The sequence below is a fragment of the Oxyura jamaicensis genome, chromosome 2 (genome assembly GCF_011077185.1).
Source record: "Oxyura jamaicensis isolate SHBP4307 breed ruddy duck chromosome 2, BPBGC_Ojam_1.0, whole genome shotgun sequence".
Taxonomy (NCBI): Eukaryota; Metazoa; Chordata; class Aves; order Anseriformes; family Anatidae; genus Oxyura; species Oxyura jamaicensis.
Genome location: NC_048894.1, coordinates 53,451,528 through 53,477,076, shown reverse-complemented (window position 1 = coordinate 53,477,076; position 25,549 = coordinate 53,451,528). Strand labels below are relative to the sequence as shown.

Below are 25,549 nucleotides of genomic sequence, written 5' to 3'. Positions count from 1 at the left end.
ACTGCCAGAGGAAGAGAAACAGTTTGCCTTTACGTTCTGCTTCCAACAGCCTCTTCAAAGTGAAGTGGTGAAGTGGCTGGTGGCTTGAAGGGCAAGAAATGGAAAAAGAACGGAGTTCAGATTAAATATGGGGCTGCCATAGAAACTATCCAGGCCAGCTGAAGAGACAGCATTTATTTTGTACAGCTAATTGGCTGATATAGATTTATTTAAAACTGGGCCAAATGCTGATGAGTCACTGGCAGTTCTCCAAACAGTGCACTTTATACTGGAAAAGAAAAAGGGAAGAAAGAAAAAAACCTGTCACCTTTCTCTTACTGGTCCATATAGAAGACAGGGTTGAAATTGTCATAAAAATTGAAGTCAGTGGGAGATTTGCCATTGATTTTGACGGAGCCAGCCTCCACCTCAAATATTTTCTATTTTCAGACAGATACATTTGGCTACCACTGATCAGCTGTCCTGCGTTTTTATTCATTTATTTATTTATAGTGTTTTTCAGGCTCCATAGCAATGTCTATATTAGGGAATTTTTGCTAAAATTTCTCAGCATTGCTACTGCTGGTCCAGTACCAATGTAAGGTTAAAGCAGCACTGGTCTCTCTAGCTGTTTCTGCCTGCCAGTGTGTGAAAAGCTGTGTCATGTAACTGCACAGCACCAGCCAGCATTATTTATTTGTTGTTTCAGAATAGCATCTGTATCTAGGTTCACTAGTTTGACCTTTCAGTAAGCAGGGCCGTGACATAAAACACTCAGAGCTCTTACAGCTCGTACATCTGGTGAAGCTCAAGCCATATTGGTCTTAAAGATCTTTCAGTGCTAATGACCTAAGATAGATGAATAGTTACTGTTTGGGCTAAACTGCTACTCACTTGTCATTTCATTTCTCTGTATTACACAAACTGTAGAGATGCAGGGGAGTCTCACAGAGATCTCAGGGATCTGCATTTCTTGTTGGCATGTGTACAAACGTGCTTTTGCCTGCACTGGCTGCAGGAACCCCAGTTATTTCTCTGATGGACTGTTCTGCCACTGAGGTCTGCTGCTAAGCATTCCCCCTCTCCATCCCCAGCAGTGGCCTTACAAGCTCTTCTCAGTGGAGGTCCAAATACATGCTGAGGAAATATCTGAAAAGCTATGATTAACATGCTTAGGATGGCATTCACGTGTCCCCAGTTTAACAAATAAAAGTTCTAGGAACTCCAGATGCTTATCTCTGTAAGGCTACAGCACTTGTTCAGGCATCACTTCATAACTATTCTTTTAGCATTGTTCACTGGGCACTCTATCAAGGACCTTACTTCCTGACTCTCTGTGTCTGACAAATACTGAATATAAAGACTGGAGATTCATCCATTTCTAAGAAATTCTGTCTTCAGTGAGAGAGCTTGGATAAACAGGCTCATATTGAAATTGTGTTGTGCAATTGTGTTGTTTCTCTCACACTTCAGGACAACTTCTGACATTATTACCCACCTCTTTCTGCAAGCAGCCCCACAGAGCTCCCTAAAAACACCTCAAAGGCTAAAAATGCCAGAATCTGTCTCCTTGTCACTTCACTTCCACTTATATTGCCTTGGAAGAATCCCAGAACCAGACCAAAATGTAGTAATATGGAAGGAAGTTCATATATATGAACTATATAAGGAGTTCTACAGTGATGTTTAAGGTTTCTTCCCACCTGGAGCATGCTTTGCTTTTCAGAAGTGCTAAATACCAAAAGCCCAGATTTACTTGGAGGTTGGGCCTCAGCCTCTCTGAAAGGCAAGGTAGGTTATCTATGTGCATGTTGATGGGATTGAAAAGCAACTCTGACCTAAGGTTGTTCTTTAAACAGAACGTGTACTGAAACAACAAAAAATAAACATTTCAGCCTGGAAGAACTACCTCAAGATCCTAAACCAATCTTTTTATTATAGCTCTGAGCTCTAGAATAAAACACAGTTAAATGCATGAGACAAAATAGCAAAGATTGAACTGTTTCGCAGTTCAGATTAATTGTGGAAATATATAGTTCAATTTATGGGTGTCAGTAGACTAACAGAAGTGAGCAGTGACAGTGACATGGTTTAATTTCTCCCAGTGGACTCTTCAGCATTCAGAAATCTTGCAGTATTGATCATGCAATTCAAACTGTATAAAGAGGCAATACACATCTTTAGCCGCATTTTATCCTCATCACTCCTGACAGCACTCCCAGCTTATTTAAAACAACATTCAAACTGTGCATTGGTTTCCCTTGTGGCTTAATTCTCATTATTCACTGGACTCCTTTTTACTAGAAACTGACTGAAGAGCCAGATTCTGAGCTCATTGTTTGTTTTTTTGCTGACTACAATGAACAGCCTTCTCAGTTTCCAATCCCAGCATTTCTATACACTCAAAACAGTTGCAACCACCAACTAACAAAATAAAAGCAGGTCAGGGATGGGGAGGCAGGATGAGTGAAAAGAGTGTGCATGTGCTTTTCAGAAAGAATGGGAGTGAAAATTAATAAAAGGCTTGCTCATAGCCTGTAGCAACAAATGACATCAATCAAGCATGGGAGATAAGTGTCACGGTGTGGTACTCAAAACTTAAAAGATGTTTTTTTTAAAAAAAAAAAAACAAACACAATTAAAAAAACCATCCATGGATACATATTTTTCAGCTTGAAATATACGGGCTTAAATAGTGTTACAGCTCCAACTTGAAAAATCATAATTCCTCATAAATGAAATGAGAACCATGAGCATTGGTACCAGTAAAGAGTTTTCAGTCATGAGAAGTTCATCCTGATACTGAAAGCAGGAATGTTGTCTCTCGGCTTCTCTGACTTAGTTTTCCTGATGGACCGAGATAGTTTCACTTGCCAGTGGTTCACTGGAAATTACTGTTGTAAGTAGTCCAGAGCTCACTTTTCAGAGGTTGAGTGGCTAAGATGACTGTCACCTATGCTCTCACAAACCTGGACCACTTTTGAATCAGAGAGAAAGATAAAAAGTCTGATTATCGTACCAGGGTTCTGAAGACTTCCTTGTGAACCTGGGATCTCTGCCAACTCCACATCTCACATCGTCCCTAACTGAGACACAGTCACACTGTGTTTGTGGCTGTGAGTGCAGCTGCTCCATACCTGTTATTTAGCTAACTAATTTAGTCATGTAATTGTATCACCTCATGATTTTGGGTTAAGCTGGTGCAGTGTTTTTCAACCCGTGGGGCACTTATGCCTCTAGGTCTGTAGACTTCTTGTAAGGAATCCATAGAAAACCACTGAGAAAAACAAGTTTCATGTCAGTAGGTTCACATTTGCTCATAAAGGGCTTCACTGAAAAATTTTTAGAGGCTAACCAAATTAGCCTGAGCTAGAGCATATGATCAGTTCTTATTTAGAGACTTAAAATGGCTGAAAATTCATTGTATGCCTTGGTAATTTTTTCCAATCATTAATTAAATTAATTGGTAAAAGATGCACCATAAATCTAGTCTGAACACTGGGTATCATTCTGAATCCATATGGGAGGTTAAAGAGCCCTTCACTATCAGGTTGTGTTGTTTTTTTTTCATATGTGCAAGTTACCTTCTAACATTTTCTTGGGCAAACATGATGGAGTTTTCTTTTGGTTCCCATCGCATCTAAGGCTTCCCAGTCAAATCATTCTTATCCTTTTTTTCTTATTTCTTTTTGAAATCAAAACCTCCTGTTTTACTGGGTAACCGCATACAGACATAATCCCTGCTTTAGGAGCCAACAGTTTTAGACCCTTATCCAAAAAACGGCCCCTGATCAACTCTACTACTTTGAAACAGACATTTGCATTTAGATAGGAACTACTCCCTGTGCAAAGAAGCAAGCCCTGTCAAAACAGGTTATGAAGACTGTTGACAGCTTTGACTGTTTGTGTTTCTGATTTCTTACGCTTCTGACTGAGGAAGTGCCATATGGACTGTTCTCATTATATATTCCCACCACCACTACCTTGAATTTACAGGTGCGTGTTTCTTGTGCCAGCAGTACACTACTAAAGGCACCGTACTGGCTACCATCACACATTTTTTCAAAAGGGTCTGTGAGAATTTTGTGTCTTCCTTGCCTTTTTCAATAAGAGGAAAAGCAAATGGCATTTAGTGCAATGTCAGTATCAAGAAACGAACAGCTTGATCCAGTTCTCATCAAAATGAATGGAAAAACTCCCACTCTTTCAGGGGGTGTTGGTCTAGACCAGCCAGGGCCAGGTTCTTCATGCTTAAGAGCCATTTTTCTTGCCAGCCAGGTATCTTAGAGTTAGATGAGCGCAACCAGGTCTGCACGCCACTGCACCTGACCCAATAAATCCCACTTGTTTTAAAGCCAGCTCCAACCCTTAGGCCAGGAGTGAAGTCATCCCTTGGAAAAGACCAATCAAAAGTTGTAAAGCACCTAAAAATGATACTTGTTCTGGATTAACCACTTGCCTACACTGTGCATATTGTATTTCCAGCTTGCTTGTCATAATAAAGCAAACATTCTTCATTGCTTATGTTATGAAATATCTTGCTGTAGACATGCAAGGTGGGAAATATTACTGAATTATCATTAAAAATCAATTCTAATATTGATACATTTCCAAGGTTGCTTTTTTATTGCTGATTATTTGTTGTTCTTTTTTCTTTCACTTTGGTGGATGGCCGTACTGTTTTCTATGCTTAGTCTCTTTCAGCTGATTATTTTGTAGACTGCAAAAAATACTTGTCATTATTCTTTTTTTATTTTATTTTTTCCCAGTCGTCTGGTAGCTACTTGGTTTGGTGCTTATTTCATCCACCAGAAAATACCTACCACAGAAATGCAAAGGCAGCCTGGCAGCGAGCTTCTCTTTGGACATGTTGACATCATCCTCCCCTCTGAGCTCTAATTCAACTTTCAACACAATGCCTAAAACCACACAGCCTCTGGGCACAAAAGAACAACATGGAGAGTACACTTGTGCATTCTGTTGCCCTGTAAGCAAATTGCCTTGTTAATGAGGAATCAGCCAAATAATGGGTTTGATAGTCTGTGCTTTGATTAGGTAATATGAAGTGCAAAAGAGTTTTTTTGGTATGTCACAGACAGAACATCCGGTTCAAAGTTCGGGGCTGTGAATGTCATTGACTAATTCTTCAACATCTTTCACAAGCAAAGACAAGATACAGCTATGCCATGTGTAATAACTTCTCTTTGGAAGAAATGAAAATGCTTTGATTTTTTAACTTGGCTGATGGGCCAAACTAGAGCTCCACTCTATTCGCACTCGCAGAGTGCGAATATAAAGATAACTTGTAAAAGATACATCATTAAAGATAACTCCTGCCTTCAGATGTCTGTCTGTATTCACATGGACTGTGCCTGGAAGGAGTAGAGGAGAATGTCATAGGTTTTGAGTAATAGATAAAGAAAATAAAACCTTTGTGGGTATGTGCATACAAACAACATTTCCATAGCATGAACACTGCTTCCACAATGGTAACAGATCTGTGGATGCACACAGAGAACCCACACAGGTGGGATAAAGTCCTGAAAATTGCTGTTCCCTGATACGTTGTTTGCATAGTCATACAGGTAAATGAGTTGTATCTTAACTCTCTCCCAGTAAGGAACAAGCTAACCAACAGCCTTTGCATTCCCGAGTGCTCCAATCTGTGCTATGCAATGTAGTTGGTTATCTGTCTGAGCTCTGCATTTCAGCAGCTGGAATTTGATGGTAGAGAGGAGGAAAGAGATGTCAATATTTCTCTGCTTTTCGTTTCCAAGCTAAATAGCTTGGATGAGAATAAAGGGAATATAACTGAATCACCCAGTCAATCTGTTCTTTGAACTGCTGGGGTTTAGAGATTAGAGGATTCTTCCAAATAAACAATAATAAAAAGGCAAGTATTAGTGCATGTGTTTGACAGGAAGGCTGTAATTCTTCTCTGTTCCATATCACATGAAATACTATAATATGGAAATTTTATGTTATCTGTCTTTTTCTTGTAGAACTAGTACATTCTCTTCTTATCATTATGTCTCATCTGGTACATTGTTCGAACTCGAGCCAAAGTGTCCCATCACTTGAGATATCACAAAAACAAAAACAATACATAGAAGCTCGTCATAAACACATCACAAAAACCTGTTCTTGCTCTTCTGAAATCCTGCTTGCTTTGCTTTGACATGGCAAAGAGCCCGTCAAATCTGCCTGCCCACTGTTCTCACTTGGACATAATCTGAAGGTAGGCTGTCTTTCCCAGGCAGCTCTCCATCATCCTCAGCACATTTTATGTAGTGGTGGATACATCAGGGCAAATAATGATAGGACTTGTATCTCTGTGGTCCAGCAATCAGCCACTGCCATCATATCTGCTGGGCATGAGAGAATTATCTAAGCTGTAGGCCCGCAGTCTATGTTTTACTGCTTTTGAATTCCCTCATTTTGAGAGAATAATGGTCTAGTGTTGGCACACATGGTCAGTCAGCTTCAGGGCTGTTCTAACCTGTAATAGTTGGTGACAGCCTCCGAGGCACTGGTATGTCAGGCCAAGGACAGCTGGTTGGCAGCAGTCCTGGCCATGCTCACTATTCACCGACTTCACATGCTCTGTCGTTATGACACAGACAGCATACAGGTCCTTCATAAACTCTGTGCCTCTAGGGGTCTTTGTATGCCACAGAAATACCTATATAATCTCCAGATTTTTATCCCACAGTGATAGGACAGAAAAAGGATCTCATCCTAGCCATTACGGATAATTTGTTTTAAGTAGACTACGTAAAAAAAAGCTAGCTGTCTTTTAAAAGCTGTCTTTTAAAAAGTGGTTAGTTTCCTTAATGCAGTTGACCTCAGAGCTTCAGCATTGTACTGTAATTTGAATGAGAAATATGTTGCTCTCAAGACTGAGTCTAAGCAGAACACTTCTTTGATAAACTAATCTTTGTAAAATCCAGTGTGCTGCATGGAGCCAGGAGCTAGCCATTAGTTTTCTTTTTTATTTTTGTTCTCTTTCAATAGACTATTTCAGCATGCTGAAAGAATAGGCGTGGGGCGCACAACAGATACTAGTTATGGCTGTGTTCTTCCTTTCATCAGAAACACAAACCACACAATCCTTACAGCAATCAGCACGAACCACAGAATGTTAAATCCCTTATTTCTGTAGCATAATATAAAGTCCCTCTTTCACTCATATTACCATTCTGGTCAGTCAGGTATGTGAGGTTTTCTAGGCAACAGGTGTTTTCTGAAATAAAATACAACCTTCCCTTCAGCTAATTATGTGGCAGAGACAGCAGCTGCAAGTATAATGCTGAGGACACATGGTCTATAAGACACCCAGAAGAAAAATACTCCTTGTTCCACTTGTTAAGGTAAAGCACAGATGTTGCTGCAGTGATAAGTATGAGCATAAGGCAACCACAGTCTGCTTCGTGTTGTAAATTCAGGATCTAAGATTTCAGAATATTTAATAGGCTGCTATCAGAATCACCAGTTCCTTTATGTAAAGGAAAGTTGTTTATGTATAATCTTGTAGTCCTAATACACGCTCCTTATCATGGTTTGCATTACACTATCATCAACAATATGCTGAGGAATATCCACAGACATGGCAGATAAATTATACATATTATTTTATATGGACTCAATTATAAGTGTCAAATAGTGACAAATGTGCAAATTAATACATTTACTGATTTAAACATTTATAGATGCTGTCAGTTACAAAGTGTTTCGTCATTTAGAATGTTAAATGCAAACTTTTTCATTGCTTAGTGTTGGGGTGCAGTACTAAGGCTACTTCTGTGTATTGGTTTTGGACTGTTGAGAAATCAACTGCAAAATAATGGTGCTTAATGAACTTGAGGACCAAAGCTAGGACAGATCCTTTCCAGGGGATTGTTTCCCCAGTTTATTAATTTTTCCCTTATTTATTTTAAGAGCAAAGTACATATATAGCAGCTTATAGAATAGCTGTTAACGTAAAAAGACTTTTTACATAGAATTTCATTTTACAAATAAAAAGGAAGTCCAGCATTTCCTTAAAAACATGGGGATCCTCTAGAACCACCCAGTCTCCTTACTCCCTCTAGTTCTTCAGGCCTAACCGGCTCAGAATCTCTACCCTGCTCCCAAGAACTTTTAACGCTGCAGACAAAACACAGTTCAGACAATTCACAGCTCTTGCTCTGTCAACAAACTGGTTGCTCTGGCTGTCTTGCAAAGTACTTATGCTGTCCTTTCAATCCCAGCAGCTTGCAGGGCTGCATGCTTTTCTGGATACAGTGCTTGTTACCTGGGGCAGCAGCTGCAAGGAACTGGGAAATTATGAACACACATGGAGATGGGCCTGATTGCAGGGATCCACTAGATAATGTCAGAAGCTTCACACTCCTTCAGACCTGTCTCAAACTGACCCTGTATGTATCTTTTGTAGGTGTTTTTTTGGCGAAACCTACACTAGTAAACTGCGGTAAAATGAGTCCATATTTGTCCTTCTACCACCTAGTTTACAGAAGGCAGGCTTAAAAAATAATAATAATAAAAGCTCTGATTACATGGTTACAAAGTAATTTCATAATTTCTTCCTATTGTTTGTTGCTCAATTGCTGACTCTTGTTCTTAACTATGTTCCTGTCCTGCAAAGGAGCCTTAGCAGCCAACAGGACAATTCAGATTGCTTGCAACCAAGAATATTGATATATTTTGCATGCTATAATCTTCAACCTTTGGTGCTGTAGAAGAGGAGCAGCCTCTTATGAATCCAAAAGCCTTTCCCCAACCAAATGCCCTCAGTGTGTTATGGCCATGTTGCCAAGAACTAATAATTCAGAGAACTGCTGTTAAAATTCTCCTCTACTCAGCAACGAAGGCTGGTCACACTGTTTCCAAGACTTGTACATTTATACCGTGGGTGGAAAATTTGAGTAATACTCACATGTGTCTTCACGTCACCTTCAAGAATCTTGCTGTACCTGAGAAACTCAGCAACACTTCCATTCAGCAGCCTATCAAACGCTTCGACGTAGGGTGCTATGCCTGCAGAAGAAGAGCATTTCATTATAATGGGCTCAAAAAGCACATCATGTATAGAGCTTCTGTATTCTTCCTGTGTAGTACATGGAGGAGAAATAGCATAGAAAATTGCAGGGAAAATTGCATTAACTTAGCTTCTGCTTTACTCACTGATTTGTGAAATCAGTTAAAATCAGTGAAAAATGATGCATAATGATTTTTTTTTTTCTAAATAGAAAGAAAAAACAAACAACTAACACCTGCTCCTGGTATAACCTGGCTAGGAGCATGAAGGGAATTGTCTTTGTATACAGTAAGTAAGAAGCCTCTTTCGTATTAAAATAACAAGTGCCATAGTAAATATTTCCCAGCCCTTCGAAGGCCTACTGGCCCAACAAGGCTGATTGTCATAACAAAACTGTATTACTGTACATAAAACAAATACCATCCCCTAAAAAGAATCTGCTCTGTACTGAACAACTATTTTTATACCATCCACGCATTGCTGCAGCTCTCTGTATTGTTTGGCAGTCATTAACAAGTAATTCAATTGCCAGCAAGGTAGGGCCTTGCGACTGTACTGACAGTCACTTGATGCAGTGAGCTGTGGTATAGTAATCTTCTCACTTTGTTGTGTGACCTTACAAAACCGTCCTCGAAGAAAGAAAGCTCAAAAAATGCTTCTAGCTAGCACATCCCACTGACTGTGTATGTGCTATATATGCTGACGGAGGAATAAAAATGCTGTGTTCTGTATGGTATGCAGAGCAGTTTCCTGAGAGAGGGGACAATCAGAAGACTAAGATGAGACTCAGTTTCTTACGTAACTGGCTTTCTAAATGGCTTTATGTGATAATGTTTAAGATGGCAAAAGTAATCTTTCCTTGGATGCTTTCCAGCCCACTCCTTCCTCCCTGACATATCCTCATGTCTATGCCTCAGAACCTGTACCAGGTCCAGCATGAGCAATGCATGTGTGAATTTATGGCATCTGTAGGATCTGAGAGACCAAGGTTAATATTCTTCCCAGCCTCTCTCCCTCCTTAATGAAGCCTGAAGGCTGCTCTGAAGAGGTACCAGGCTTTCTCCAGAGAGTTTGCTTTAACCTTTTGGCACTATATGACAATTGTATCCAAATTCATAATCTTGAAAGCCCTCTTTATTTCATAAGAGTCATCTGGCTCCTTGACAGAAAAAAGAAAGGCTTTGGCAATTGGAGTTTGCAATGGCCTGTGTGAAAAAAAAAAAAAAAAATGTAGTTAGACAGCTAGGCGGGATTTCAAGGCTCCTTTTGTTCCCTTGATGTCACTCACCTTTAATTCTGAGGAATTTCTGGGCTTTCTTCCATATTAAGTGTTTGTGTGTAAACCCCTCGAATGACCTAGTGTACAAAAGGTTTTAGTTGTGGAGATGCTTTCCAAAGCCCATTTGCCTTCTTTGTCAAAATCTGTGTGTGTCTCCAAGAGAATCATTGTAACCTTTTCCTTTAGATCAGACTTCTAAATAGCAGTTCACCAAATGGCAATTGTGCTATGCAAAACTAGAAAGCAACTGTGCTATTTTTTTGCTATTCAATGCAACTAACTCCCAGGAGAATTTACTATAGTGGGCTGTGCAGAGCACTTGAATGATTTGTTTGCAATCTTGTCATTGTAGGAAACAAGTAGAGGTACTTTCCTCCCATGCTCCCCACTATTTTGTTGTTTCCAAGAACGTATTAATAAACAAGGCAAGCTTACTTTTTGTAATGATTCCAGTTATGGAATGGTCTTTTAGTGGGAGGGGGCATGGTAGAAGAAAGCAACATATCTCCATTTCCTCTAGAAACTTAAAAAATGTCACACTCCTTGGCATAGCATCAGGTTTGAAGTAGGAAAAGAAAGAGACCTGTTCTGTAAGACTGACGTCTCTGCAATTGCTGTGGAGACTAAGTGAACCTCTGCAGAGACACAGTAATGCAGGCATACCCAATTACGTTTGTGGCAGTCTATGTGCATCCATCATCCAAACCGAAGAACTGCTGCAGACTTCTCTCCCACCTGCATCAGCAACAGCTAGTTCCCGAGTCCCCAGGTGAGCCAGCTCGGCCTGGAGACGTGGTACAGGCTGGGAAGTGCCCCGTGGTGCTGCTCTTATCAGTTTCTGCTGCTGTTTCTCCCAGCGGGTGTGTTTTATAATCTCATTCCTACAACGTTCATCAGTTGGTTTCCTCTGAGGATCTGTGGGGGATTTAAGGCTCTGCTTCCTTGGGGAGGGTGAAGTTCTTCACCTTATTCAGCCCTTACGCTAAGGCAAGGATACAGTAATTTTCATGAGGGCACCTAACATGGTGAGTTGATCTCTTTGTAATAGCAGCCCTGGTTCTGCAATTCTGAGCTCTGGATTACTAGGGAGATTCACCCAAATGGGTTCGTTATAGGATCACCTACGTTTTTAAGAAAATGTGGGCTTCCCTCTGGTGATTGATTGATTTGTCAACTCGTACATGGATCATGTTTCTCCATGAGTTTACTAAGGTTTACTAGCTGCCTAGATTTTCTCCAGACTGTGCACATTTTATTACTGAGGCTTACTCTGACCAGCCAGCTCATCTGCTCTGGGAAGCCTGCTGGAAGCTGCTCCCCTCCTGCCACAGAAACACACTGCTTTAAGTCAGCTGCTCCACAGCAACTGCCAGCACGTAGGCCTATGGCACATGGAGCTGGGGGAAGGTCCCTCACGTCTTGCTGGGCGAGGGTTGGCATACAGTTGTGATAAAGCAGCTGACATACAGTAGCTGGCTTCTGCCAATAAAGAAGACGCCTGCAACTTTCTGCTTGCTCTGCAGCACTCTGTACAGCAGCTGAGCCCACACCGGGATGCGCTCTACTCTGGAGAAGGCAGGGGAGGGCGAAGGAATATGGAAAGCGAAGGACATGAAGTTAAGAAAGGGGTATATGCAGGGACTGTGGGTAAAAACAAACAAACAAACAAAAAAAACAAACAAAAAAACACAACATATCTTGAGAAAGGAAAGGGTACCTCTATTCAGTCAACATCAGAACTGCTGCATTGATAAGGTTATTTAGCCTGTAAATTGCAGGAACAACAAAAAAAATAGGGAGCAAAAAAAATGATTTGGTGGTATGACGTGAATAAATGAAGACATTTCTTTCATGTATCTCCATTGCAGTGCTTGGGAGATCCACTTGAGAAGGGACAGCTCAAGAGAGATCAAAGTAAGGCCAAGGTTGTGTAGCAGCCCTTAGTGAGCAAGTGCTTATGAACAAACCCCTATTTGATTGAGGGTGTTAATCAATTAAATGATGCAGGTCTGCACTGTGAAATTCAGAGAGTTGGAAAATAAACTCAGTGTTTATATTGGTGACTTCAGGAATATTTATGCTGTAAATTTGGGGGATGTCTCATTTCTTCTGCTAACTGGGCTCAGGCAGACATTCTCATCTTGTGAGTTATCTACAATATAAATGCTAAAATGGAAAGAGCAATAAAGCTTGAAATATGGACAGTATATTTAAGAGACAAGACAAATCATGCATTTTCTAGGCTATATCAATTTATAATCATGCTTCGAAGAAAAACACCAGCTCTTCTTACAAGCTGATTTTTAACAACAGGAGGTACCTCAGGTACCTCAAAAAAACAGACTTACTTCCATTGACACCATTAATGGCATCACACTCCATTCCACCGGATCTATGGGAATCTGAAAATAATGATTCGAGTCGAGTCACTGCCTTCTCCAGTCTCTCCATCAAGCCATGACTCTCTGCCATTCTGAAAAAAATCATTCATGACAGAAACAGTGTTAGTTCCCTTTGAGGAATATCCACGCTTCATGTTACAGTTCTGCTCATCTGGTGGCTTTATCAATTTTTATGGCAAAGCTCATGGGTTTTAAATATTGTCCTTCTGGCTTATAAACAGTTGCAGGGAAGCAGCTGACAAAGGGGATTTGCTTCTGTGACAAGAAGGAATATGATCAGTGTTCAGCCCCTGGTCTTCATTGTAAATAGCAGGTACAAACCACTGCTGTGTAGCTCTGCGCAGCCTACGTTTGGGCAGTTTGTGATGAATATATGCAGATACTTCTAATCAGGTACTGAGATGATTCTAGTGCTTATAAATGTATTTGGTAGAAACTTATGCCTACAGAGATTTCCAACAGCCTTTTACTGAGGCAAAAATACAGACTTAATTAATACTTGACTGAAAGCCAGGCTTTAAATGTATACCTCCTGATTTTTCTAAAGTTACGGTCTGAGATTTGTCTGGGTCTTTTATGCTTTCTAGTAAGATTTAGCCACTTTATTAAATGACTACACAAGAAGCCACAAAGGTTTTCTGTTTGTTCTTCTGATGTGATTTTCTATCACTTTTTTTTTTTTTCCCCTTATGAAAGCCCCTGATATGAATCAGTGCTTCTCACGCTTTTTAAATTGAGCACTAATTAACCTTTGGAAAAAAAAAAAAAAAAAGCCAGGGCCTACTTATGCAGTGCTGCAACAGTAATTCTTGATGTAAAATGAAATAGAAACGTGGCTAAATTTTGAACAACTCACACATCCTTACATTGCCCCACAATGTGATTATCTGTTTTCTTACATGCGAGGAAGTGTAGGCACTGACATTTCTGAACGCTGGCCAACGTCTCAGGGAACACAGTGCTCTATACGCTACAGACTGAGAAACGGTTACATAAGCAAAGAGAAAGCTATGTTTAACCCCCCCGTCATTTCACATAGCGAGCTGAACATCCATGTTCCTCGCTTAAGGTTGTGTTTTATTCCGCTGAGCAATGTGCAGAAAGGGGGCTGGTGGTGACCTGCAGCTCTTGATGAAGGTGATCCTCATGGGCAGCTCAAGCAGAGCTCCCATGTGAAGGCTTGTATCCCCTGCCCAGTGCTAGGGTGGCGTGGAAGTGGGGACCACATGGGAATCAGCATCCCCAGCCTGGGGAAGCTGGCAGGTAGCGGCTCTGTGGTCCCTGCTCCGTGGCTGTCAGGCACAGGACATCGGTGCGTGGCTTGTAGAGTCAGAAAGGTTAGGCATGCCTGGAATATACATGCTAATGCATCAGCTGCTAATGAACAGCCTGTTAAAAGTGATGGTATTTTCGAGATAGCCAAGGGTAATACTGGACTGCAATAACCTGTGCAACGCTGTGCAGCACTAGTGACCAAAGCAGGCAACACTGCTTCAGTGTCCCCTTACCCTGGGGAGAAAATCTAAATGTTATTATTAAAAGTAGGGTAATACAAAAAGAGGGCTTTTGATTTCCAAATCAGTATTAATGATCCTAAAGAATAAAAATAATCCTTTTTATTTTGAAAATTTAAGTGTGAGAAGCTACTAGGATTGTGGAAACACATACAGAGCTCTCTCGTTGAGTCATGCCGTCTGTCAAACAAGGTGGGACCTTCGGACTTCACCCTATATACATAAGGGGGGGTGAGTTTGACTTAAGAGCGAAACAGAAGATTTTACAATGAGAAAGTCTCAGGAGAACCATTCTCATGAGAAAGTTTTGTCTGGAGTTTGTTTTTATTTTTTTCTATCTACATTAAATAAAAAAGCAAACCCCCAAAGGGGGATGACATTAAACAGTGTGCGTATAAACACTGTCCATAATTCAGAGGGGGGGTCTCTTCTGCTTATATTGAAAATGTACAGTGTTCTCTTTGAAAAATCAATGAATTCTCAAAAAAAAAAAAAAAAAAAAAAAAAACTTAACAGTTTGTAAGGTTACAAGTATCTTGGCAGGAATGATGTGAAGGTATCAAGAGAGCTCCTGAAATGTGTAAAACCTTTTCTTAAAACAAAGCACTCTAATTACTCAAAAGTATTGCGGACATATTCTTTTCACATTGTACCCTACTATGTACAGGCTTAAAAACATGCCTGTTTTAAAAGTTATGTTTTAAAGCAGCCTAAGGTCAGGCTGGTCTAATGAAGCATACTAACAGTCAATTCTTTTCATTAGTATTTCAAAGTATATTTCCAGTATGTTTCCTGTATGTCTTTACTTGAAGACATGGTCTGGTTGGTAACTATACTAGTTTCCATCTGCCCTAGAAGTTTCATTGATGACATGTACAGAACTACTTTGGAAGAGCTGTTCCTTTTTTGCCTCTTTAGCCTGATTTTGCCTATCGAAGGATCCAACTCTGATTTGACTACATGCACTTGGACTAATCTTACAAACAGCGATGGATCAGATTTGTAATGCTCTACCCAAGAAAGTGCCCTCTGCAAGATGCTAAAAATATGGGTTACGGTGTCAGAAACTCAAGGGAATGACCTGACTTAATAACCCTGTGGACATTTTTATCCAATACTCTCCAACTGCAAAATAGTCTTTTGTTCACTGTATTCTTCACAGCTTTACTCAGTTCCCCTCAGCTGTAAAACTAGTGTTGTTCTTCTAAAATCAGATATCAACAGCGAGACAATTACAGAATAGTATATTGTTCTAGTCTCTTTAGACAGAAGTCAGAAAACCATTTATACCAAAAAATCAGGGCTGCCAGGATTTTCCTTGTTTTCATGAGAAATGTTCCTCTTAAGAACATCTCTGTTGTTATGTTTACACTGAACCCATCTTTTTTCCTGCCTACTTATAGACTCGATTCATGACTATGTGGTATTTGTATCTAAATGCATATACATGTGTGCAGGGTACATACAGTTAGCCTGTGTAGGAATAAAGTACAAGTACACTTTTGCCATTTCTGTATATAACACTTCAAGAGTAAATTGGTCATACATCCAATAACCTCACATTTACACTTGGCTTTATCATCAGTCAGCTAGGTTTCCTACAAAAAAAACCTGACATTAATGTTTCTGATCCGAAGTAAAGACTCTGCTGAGCAATAGCATGACAAATCTCTCGAGCCATTCTCAGCCTAAACATTGACATCTTTGCCTATACTTTGGGATTCACGTATCTGACTCATATTAGGACAACCCTCAGCATTTTCTGGGCCTGTATTCAGAGCCCCTCTGATTAGTTACTATTCCACACTCCGCCGTGTGTGGTAAACCGATACTACAAACCCACAGCTCAAAAGGAGTCAGAACACAAGTGGTACAGCTTGACTCTGGGAAGATACTGTGTGATGTAGCATCAGAGCTTATATTGTAAATAAATAATAAGGCCAGTCTATTTACAGTGCCAAATAAGATCTTTGCATGCTAATAAAAAGTAAAAAGGATGTAAATACATCTGTGGGATGCCTCCACTCCCATAAAACACATTTTTTTACATCAGGACAGATTCTCTATCTTGTTTCTGCCAGGATTTTAGTTAAAGCTTTGATCTTGATGTGGATTATCAAGGTTAATCATATACCTTTCCCTAGAGTTGATGTTCCCTACCTGTAAGGAGTTAAGAACAACAGTGCTTCAACTCCAGTGCAATCCTGGATCCTTAGTGGAGAAGCACCACGTTCTTCACTGAAAATAAGGTCAACTAAGAGCTAGGGAAGGTGTTAAATCACATCCAATGACAATTATTTAAATGCTGGCATTGCTATTTGTCTCTTGAACACACACACACAAAAAAAATAAGTAGGACTCATGGAAAAGCCCTGTTTACTGTTGGTGGTATCTTTTTTGGGGGTGCTAAAGGCATGTGGCAATACAGCCACCTGTCATTTCTTCCCCCAAAAAAGTGAAGAGGGGCACAATGAAGACCAAAAAGCAGACTTTTTATAGACAGGCCCTGGGAGAACAGCACTGTTTTTCTCCCTAGTTTGGCATCTGTCTTAAAGCACCATTTATCCATTATCAAGGGAAAAAACTAGTCACTAGACTAAATTGCCTGACATATTTATCCCAAATAGCAGTCAAACTGGAAGCCAAAACATACAGGTACTATGCTTGTTATCATTGTAGGTAACTTACGGCAGAAGACCATATTGCTCCATGTCAAAAGATACAAGCTGTAATGAGCCCAAAGGGAAAAACAGTCTAGTAGTGTAAGGGAAAAAATAAACAAAAGAGATGATGACTTGTCAGGCATGTAAAAATGACAGGTTTGAACACAGGAATGGTTCCACCCTGTAAAGCATGAAAGCATGATCTTCTGACAACGTTATCAAAAGATAGTATGAGATTTCATTGTTTGTTTTTATTCCTAGTATTCTTTCAATTTAGAAGAAAAATAAGTTATTTGTTCTTTTTTTGTTCTTTTTTTTTTCATATTTTTTTTTTAGAACTAGTCCTTTCAAATCCACTAGGCATCTGAAAAATGAAGCCTGACCTGACTCATTCTCATCATCCGAGATGCGACAGGTTAGATTTTGCTTTTCTTCTCTATTGCAAAAAAAGGGCAGTTGCCTATACAGGCAGCAATTTGGTATTTTTATTGTATCTAACATTCCTACACTGCTTGGAAATACACAATCTTATTATTGAAAGTACAGCAGCCCGTACTTGCGCTTTCTCTCACAGTCTTAATAAATTGCTACTGAGATACGCAATAAACAAAATATACGAAACCCCAGACTGCCAGCTGGTACTATCTTGAAGCCAGTTGTGAATATCTTACAGATCCAAAGTGCTGTCTCCTCTGAGTTCTTTTGTACAATATGTATTAAGGGAGGGGAAATTCATACACATTCCTGAACATCCCCTCAGGTAACAAAAGCATCTTACAGCACTTAACTTCTGAAGAAAAAATAAAAATATAAAAAAGGCAGTTTGAGGCACAGCTGGCTAGCTTTCCTGCACTGTCATTCAAATGTGTGCACCAGCTCCACGCTGAGTTAAGCACGCAGTCTTTTTGCTACCTGGGGCATCAGAGCCAAATTCCTGCTGCACACCATTCTAGTCCAAATGATGAAAACCCACGGGCTCAGCATCTCAGGGGCTGCTCGTTCCCAGGAGGAACTCAGACACAGCCTGTTATCAGCTGAGTGGCCAGCGAGGTGCTGCTGAAGCTATTTGGGTTACTACCATAAATGATTTTGGGTGGAGACTGCAGAGCAAGGGGAGCATTGGTTAGAAGAAAGTGTGTTGGTAGGCAGAAACATTACCTTGTATGGCTTGTGTTTTGTTTCCCATTAGCTGTATGGGAGGAATGTAAACAGAGGCTTGTCAAAGTGATGTCAAATTGTATTAAACCAGAAGACCTCTCAGAAAAGGCCTGCATGAGGAGAATGATTCAGGGGACAAACTAGAGCTTTTGGTGACCTTTTTTTCTTGTTTTGTCTCTATATGTTACAAGCTCCTTTGGAATGCTCTCAAATATAGGTTGAATTTCCCTTATTTTTTTCTCAGTAAAAGTTATACTATTGTATATTTAATGGTTCTTAGAATTTTGAAAACATTTGTTTTTTGGTTAAAATGGACAAGTGTTATAGCTGGAAGAGTGGACAAAAATGGGTGACGTCTGCCTTTTGTGTTTGGTTGTGCCATTTTGACCGATAAGCTGGTTTGAAGTCTTGGCTGGCTCTAGCATCCTCATCATAAACACTTCTGTCTGTAGCTCAATGTGCATGTTAAAACCATTAATATACTAGAAATGAGTCCTCTGTTGCTATGTGCAAAACCGTGCTACCTAAATCACCTTGTCTGGAGACTTCTGTCTTTAGCATTCCCTTTGTGTTTTTAAAGGATTATTTTTTGTTAGCAAAAAAGATTTTTGTGTAGGAGAGGAAAAAGCAGGTTCATGCTGTACCTCTTCCATTTAACTAAATTTTTCCTTTGGCTTTATGCTATTGGTACCACAAAACATACTTTTCTGCTTATATTCTGGCTCTTCCCCTGCTTCTCTCTCTCCCAGAGATCAAGCTGTTGTCTACAAAAATAAACAGGCAGGAGAGGAATGGAGCATTTTTGTATCCCACTATTTTAAAAATATTACAGAACTGCTTTGTAAAACAATCTCTATTTTGACAAGTACCCCTAAGACTGTTGACGTATTTTAGATTTCTTATCACAACCCATTTTAGTCCCATAATTATGGGTGAGCAATTGCACATGTCAAGCTGTGTGCTTGCAAGTCAATGTAATAAGAGCATGGACTGTGGTTAGGCCTCTGATAATTTAATATGAATTCTTTAAAATATGTCATGTGTTCATGTATGTGTTCAGTACCTCCTGGAATATCAGTTCACTTCTAATTATATGTAAGTTCTGTGAAGAGCTCCCATCCCTTGTTGAATAATTCTGGCTGTCTTACCAATTTTGTGATCACAAAGAACAAATTCATTATTTAATGATATACTGAAACAGTCAAGACTTGACAGTCTGTGTAAGCATGATTGACTTAAAATAACCAAGGCAACCCAGTTTCTGAGTACACTCTCCTATTCTCTTTATGCTCCCTTTTTATGTTACCACTGCTCATAGTCCTTTGTCTTGTTTTTATTTTCTTCTTTCCCTCCAATGAAGTGTAATTTTTTGTGCCTCTCCAATCAACAGATACACGGCGTTCTTAGCCACCTCATTTACTACGTATTAGCACAGTGCTTTTCATGTAATCAAGCATCCTAAAGACCTTACCAGCCATTTAATTACCTGTCACAAGTCCAATTACTGTATGTAAGCAGACTGCCTTGCTGAACTGAGAAAACACTGCGTGCAGGCATTGATTTTATTAAAGTGCTTCAGTTCAGTTCATAATAACTGAACAGTAAGATTCTTTACGCCATGGTTCCAACCAAATTGAATTTGCACTGCCCAAACGGGTAAACTCCACAAAGCGCAAAACCTTACGTCGTGTTGCAGTGCTTCTGAGATGTGGCAGGAGAAAAGCGAATGCAGAAAGTTAAAAGTAAACAGACAGTGTTTCAAACTCTAAATACACAAATTATGATTTTTTTTTTTTTTTTTTTTTTTCAGAAAAGATAAGACTGCTGAGTTATTCAGTGCCAGGGTTAGTAACGGTTTCGTCTGCTGGCGGCTTGGCCTTTCAGAACACCACTACATCCTAGTTTGCATAGAGATCCATAGTGCTCCAAAGCCCAAACTTCTGACTTTCTCATTATCAGTAATTTTCTTCACCATCAGTGTTGAAGCATAATCCCTTCTACCAATGCAGGTATTTCTAATTTAAACCTGCAAGAGTAGGTGTGACAAGTCAACTCTGGAATGCATCTATTACTTGAGCATATCTCAGTTTGAATTCAAAAGTCAGAAGAAACATTCCTCTGGCCATGCAAAGGAAGTCACTGTGATGCAACCAATCATGAAATGAAACAGCAACAAGGAATACTACAAACTGAAGTGTCAGTGGACATCTGTCAGATGTCAGAATAGTTGGGCTTAATTGCGGCCAAGTTAGCTGCCATTCTTGTTCCTACCAGAATGTCCTGCTGCAATTATGATCTCAGGACTCCGTGTCTGATGGCCTCATGGCTCCCTGCTCAGCCTGCAGCCCGTGGCCCTTCTTCCAGCACGGCAGCAGCCCTGAGGGCTGAAGCAAACTTTGTGCCATCTGCATACTCCCTTTGCTTTGCAACTGCTGAGGATTTGTCTGTGATCTTCACTGATTGCAAAAGCTCAAGGCCTTGGCTCATCTCCCATTCTAAAATTCAGGCCACTGATTCTGCAACACTGTTAGCAACACAATGGATTGTGCCTTTGCTTCTGATTGAGGATGAAATGGGCCACCTGCTACTAAAAAAGACCTATTTCGTGCTATAACCTGGTTACTACTGAGAGGCCCTAAGTATAAGGCCCATGCAACCTTGCTCACTTAACAAGAGTCGAGACATTTAGCTATTTATCCCTCCTGTTTAGTGTGAGCTATCCTGAAGCCCAGAAAGATCATATTGGACCCATCTTAGATGCTTATGTTAGCCTCTTCTGTGCTGGTTGCTTTAGAGGACCCAGAGCTGTTAGCTGAGTTATTCAACTATTTCTTCTCTGTAAACAATGACAGGTTACACATGGAAATGTAAATCATTCTCTGCATTCCTTCCAGAAAGCAATTCATTATTTAAAATAATAAAAGATACAGCTTTAATGGACAAGATCTGAGCACGTCTTCCTGGAAAAATAAGACACTATGCAATTAGGGACTTGACCATTTACCTGTTTTCTTAATATACACACACACACACACACACACAAAATTAAGCCTTTGATTCCCAGCATAGTGCTACCGGTGTTTTGGGTTTTACAAGCCATTTCTCTACTGTGTTCTTCTCTGAAACACGTGGGTCAGACACAGCAAGTTTCAATGGGACCTTTTTTGGTAGTAAACATACCCTGAGGTTTGACATAGCATACCTCAGTCTACACAGGTGAAATAAAGGCAACAATGCTAAGAACAAGGACTAAGGCCATACATATGCCATAAAGTCTTGCTATCATGTTGACAAAAGTTAGAGAGGATTAAAAACCAAAACCAAAACCTCATTCCCTTGCTGAACTAGCCGAATCTGCAGAATCTCTGCCACGTGTGGCACATCTTGTGCTCATGTGTGGTTTTGTCATTTCAATGTACACTGCTTAGTGAAGGTGTTGATATTCTGACATGGTTCTATCAGTGACACTCTCCAAGAATATTTGAGCCTTTCACATTCAGAGCATTTCTTATTTGGAGAGTCAGTAAACCGCATCTGTCAAAATTACTCATTTTTCAAAAATATGAGAGCAACTGGAGCTTTCTGTATACCTCATGAAAATGACACTGATGACAATTTCCCAATTGCTCTCCCTATTTCAAAAGATGTACTGAAAATTTTTGAGAAAGGAATTTTTTTATATATTTTTTGAGAGTGCTTAATCAAGCAAAATCTTTTAACCAGTTCATAATAAAACAGCCGTCTGAATAACTGAAGTAATTTATACCTGATCTATTGGAGGCATTTGTTTTTGCCCAATAAGCATGATAATAAAGAATTTTCTCTTTCATCAAGTCAGATGCTCTAGAAGACAGCAACTATTGAGTTTGCTGCTGTTGCACACAATGTTAAAACATATGCAGGACAACAAGGAGTATTTTAAAAGATACTTGGTTGTTTGCCATTTTCCTCTCTAATACTCAAACCTCTCACAATGTTAGTGTCCCTGACAGGCTACAGATGGGGACATGGTAAGATTGTGTGACTTGCTCCAGGTAATGTTGCAAGTCAATGTCAAGGCTGGGAGCTGAACACAACTCTTCTGCTTCCAGCCCTCCTTGCTGTCCTGTACTTCTTTTTCTAATACCTGCTAATTCCAATTCCCATGAATTTTAGTACTGTGGGAATATTAATTCTATGTTTTTTGTTGTTGTTGTTGTTTTTTTTTCCAGTTTAGTCTCCCCTTGGTATTTTAAATAGATTATACGCTGAGATTAGAAAATCTAATGATACAGAGTTTTTTCAATATATGTAATCTTAGTACTCTTGCTAAGATTATATATATCCTGACATACCTCTTTACAGTATATAAGGAATCACTTTTTTCCACTGAGGCAAGCGCCATAGGTGACAAAGAATAATGAAAACATGTCATACATTTGCTCTACCGTAATAGTAAATAATGCACATCCTCTTTATTTTTATTTAATTGAGAAAACATATTTTATTCATTACATTTGGAGTTGTGCCTCTCCACCTTCCACATCTCAGCAGCATTCACTTAAGGGGGAAGAAGCAGAGGAATCATAAGAATATTCTGAAGACTGACATTTTTGTTATGACCAAGACCTAAAAGGTTCTACCATTCAATGTAACAGGCTTTGCCACAGAAGGTATATTGCTTTTCTTCTCTTGCTCAAAATAGAATCAATCAGTGTTATGAAATCCTTGTTTTGAAAATGTATAGAATCAGAAGACAGTTTATAATCATTTGCATAGGAAGCTATTAAAAGGAAATGATAGGATTAAATTTGCATAAAACTGGGAAAGCTAACTATCAGTAAAGTCTTAAAAGGGCAGCTTTGAGAATACTGTATTGAGTTTCAACTCATTCTATCTAATGTTTTTCCTATTCTAAATAATTTTTAAAGTTACATTTCTGAAGTAGGCCTAGTTTTCTGACTGCAGTTGCACAGAACAATGAAACACAATAGCCCATCAACCATTGCCACATTTGTCAGACTTAGAAAAAAATAATTAAAATCTGAAGTATTGATCCTACCCCTCTCCTCTGCAAAACAGACTCCTTCAAATTATTTCCCCATGGACTTGCCTCTATGTAGGATTTTTTTTTTTTTTCCTGAAAATATTTTCCATTGTTTGTTAACAACCACACTTATGAAATGCACATAAAGACACTTTTTTTTTTTTTTTTTCTCCCAGATAGTCTTTAAGATTGCCCCTACTCATTATGAAATCTGAGTTTTACATGATGAAAATCATCACTGTTGATCCCGTAATGCTAAGATACAGATCACTAGCAATCCCCAAAGCAAAAGACAGATTTTACATTTTTAGGTGGGGTCACGACAAGTTCTTCTTGGCTTTGTGCTGGCTGAGTCTCTGGGGGAGTACTCCTTTCAAAGGCCAACTTACTGCAAAATGCAGCATCTCAGCTTCACAATTCTTCATTTCTGTCTTCCTCCTGCTCCCCCAGAACGTCCTTCTGTATTTGCAGAATCCCTTATACATACATATATAAGTGTATATATATTATTTCTTCGGATCTTTCTCCTGAAGATGCTGTTTAACCTGTGCTTTCCTCAGAGCTAAGCCTGGGTGCTCCTCAGGGGACTAACTCCCTCGCCACCCCCGACACACGCCTCCGGCTTTAGGCGTGCAAGGAGCAAGCACTTCGGAGCCCAGCTCGCCAGCTGCCTCAGCCAAAATTAGATCATCTTACGCTGACGAACAGAGTTCAAGACCGGCATCACTTGACACAGCCGGGTCTACACGAACGAGCAGAGGGGCGTTTCAACAACCTGACGGGGGCACCCCTCAGGGAGCCACCCGAGGCTGCCCAAAGACCAAGGGGTCTGGGCACAGCCCCGGGGCGGCACTGCCGTTTGCCCTGGCGTTTTCTCGCCCTGCCATTACTTCGCTGTGCCTGCTCAGGCCCGAGCCGGAGGCACCGCCGAGGCCTCTCCCGCGGGGGCCCAGGGCGCTGCCCCAGCCCCGAGCCCCGGCCGCAGCCCCGGGGCGTCCCCTCCTCGCCCCACAAAATGTCCGCCGCCGCCCGGCCCCTCCGCGCCGGGAGCGCACCCATAGCCCCCGGGGGGGGGCCGGGCTGCTCCCCGCATCCCGCCCCTCCCTGCTCTTCAATTACCTGTTTTGATGACCCGTGCAGCCTCTCTCTCCCTCTCTCTCTCTCTCTCTTTTTTTTTTTTTTCCCCCTCCTCTCTGCAATGACAATCCGTGGCCGGTCACTCGCTCCCCCCTCCCTCGCCTCGCCTCGCCTCTCCTCGCCGCTGCTCTCCCTCCTCCTCCTCCTTCTTCTCCTCCTCCTTCTCCTCCTCCTCCTCCTCGTCTTCAGCGGAGCCGGTGTCAGCCAGGCACATCAGCTGCCCGGGCAGGCAGCGAGAGAAATGCCCAGCGGCTTCCGGGAGTGCCAAATAAAGACAGGTCCAGAGCGAGAGACGGTGACAGAGATGGAGAAAGAAAGCAAAAAGTGGGTGGAGTGTGAAAATGGAGGGAGAGGGAAAGGCAGAGGTGTCTCTCGGCGGCGGCGGCGGCGCAGCGCCTGCGAGGAAATGGCAGCGGAGCAGCATCACGGAGGAGCAGGCACGGGCACCCCGGGCAGGGGCACCCCGGGCAGGGGCACCCCGGGCAGGGGCACCCACGGCCCCTGGTGCTGCAGCCCCACTTGCCCTCCTGGCACAGCTTGGGCAAGCGGGCAGCCCACGCGCCATGCCACGCAGGCCTGGCCAGCACTGGGGAAGGCGAGCGGGGCCAGCATGAGAAATGTTGTCTGCAGGTGAACCCCTCGCTTGGCAAGCCAGGCGTGCACCGAGACGATCTGCTGCCTTCTCCAAACCTGACTAAATTGGGCCAGCCCAAGTGCTGCAACAGCTGTGCCCACAGTGGGGTGACTGCCATCTTCTTGTACAGCCACAAAATCAGGGTTTCTCCATGCCTAGGCCTCATCTGTCAGGCTCTGTGGGCTTCGTGCTAGTCCCTGCCCCGGCCAAATGGAAGCTTGTGGGTTTTGCAATTACGTGGTGCCTATCACCACGCCGTCCCAAGGGCCATCTGATCATCCACCTGAAATCCGCTTCACCTCCAAGTACTGCTGAGCTGACTTTCTGCACAGAAGTCCTGGGAGAAGACCATGAATTTGCAGCCTTTAAAGAAACTGTTCGCTCTTCCAATGGAAAAGGACTCATTAATCAATATTTTTTTAAAAAAAGACCACATGCATTTTCCCAAGTCAACCATGTGGCTGTGCAAAAATTGGTGGCAGTTTGTCAAATACATAGTTTATTTTAGAAAAAAGTATGTTTCACTTATGATGACAACAACACTGTAAAATATGAAATATAAGCATTTGTTCTAATTATGCATCTGTTAAACAGCGAATTAAGAAAATTGTGTTTTAACAAGGATACCATAGCCATAGCAACTCACAGACCTCAGTATATCTATACAGAAATGAGATGAGCAGAAAGCAATAAGCAAAAGCAAGCTGACTGCAAGGATCA

The 25,549-nt window shown here is 41.0% G+C and overlaps 1 protein-coding gene across 1 annotated transcript in view; it reads right to left on the bottom strand.

The window, feature by feature from the left end:
• CAP2 (cyclase associated actin cytoskeleton regulatory protein 2) overlaps positions 1-24,480 on the bottom strand; it is a 65,140-nt gene extending 40,660 nt beyond the window's left edge. The window contains exons 1-3 of the mRNA XM_035316753.1: positions 24,178-24,480; positions 12,644-12,768; positions 8,915-9,015 (exon numbers count right to left, since the gene is read on the bottom strand). Of these exons, the coding sequence (XP_035172644.1) occupies positions 8,915-9,015; positions 12,644-12,767 (225 nt within the window). The 5' untranslated portion in view covers position 12,768; positions 24,178-24,480. The remainder of the gene's footprint in view (positions 1-8,914; positions 9,016-12,643; positions 12,769-24,177) is intronic.
• Between the last annotated feature and the right edge of the window lie 1,069 nt (positions 24,481-25,549).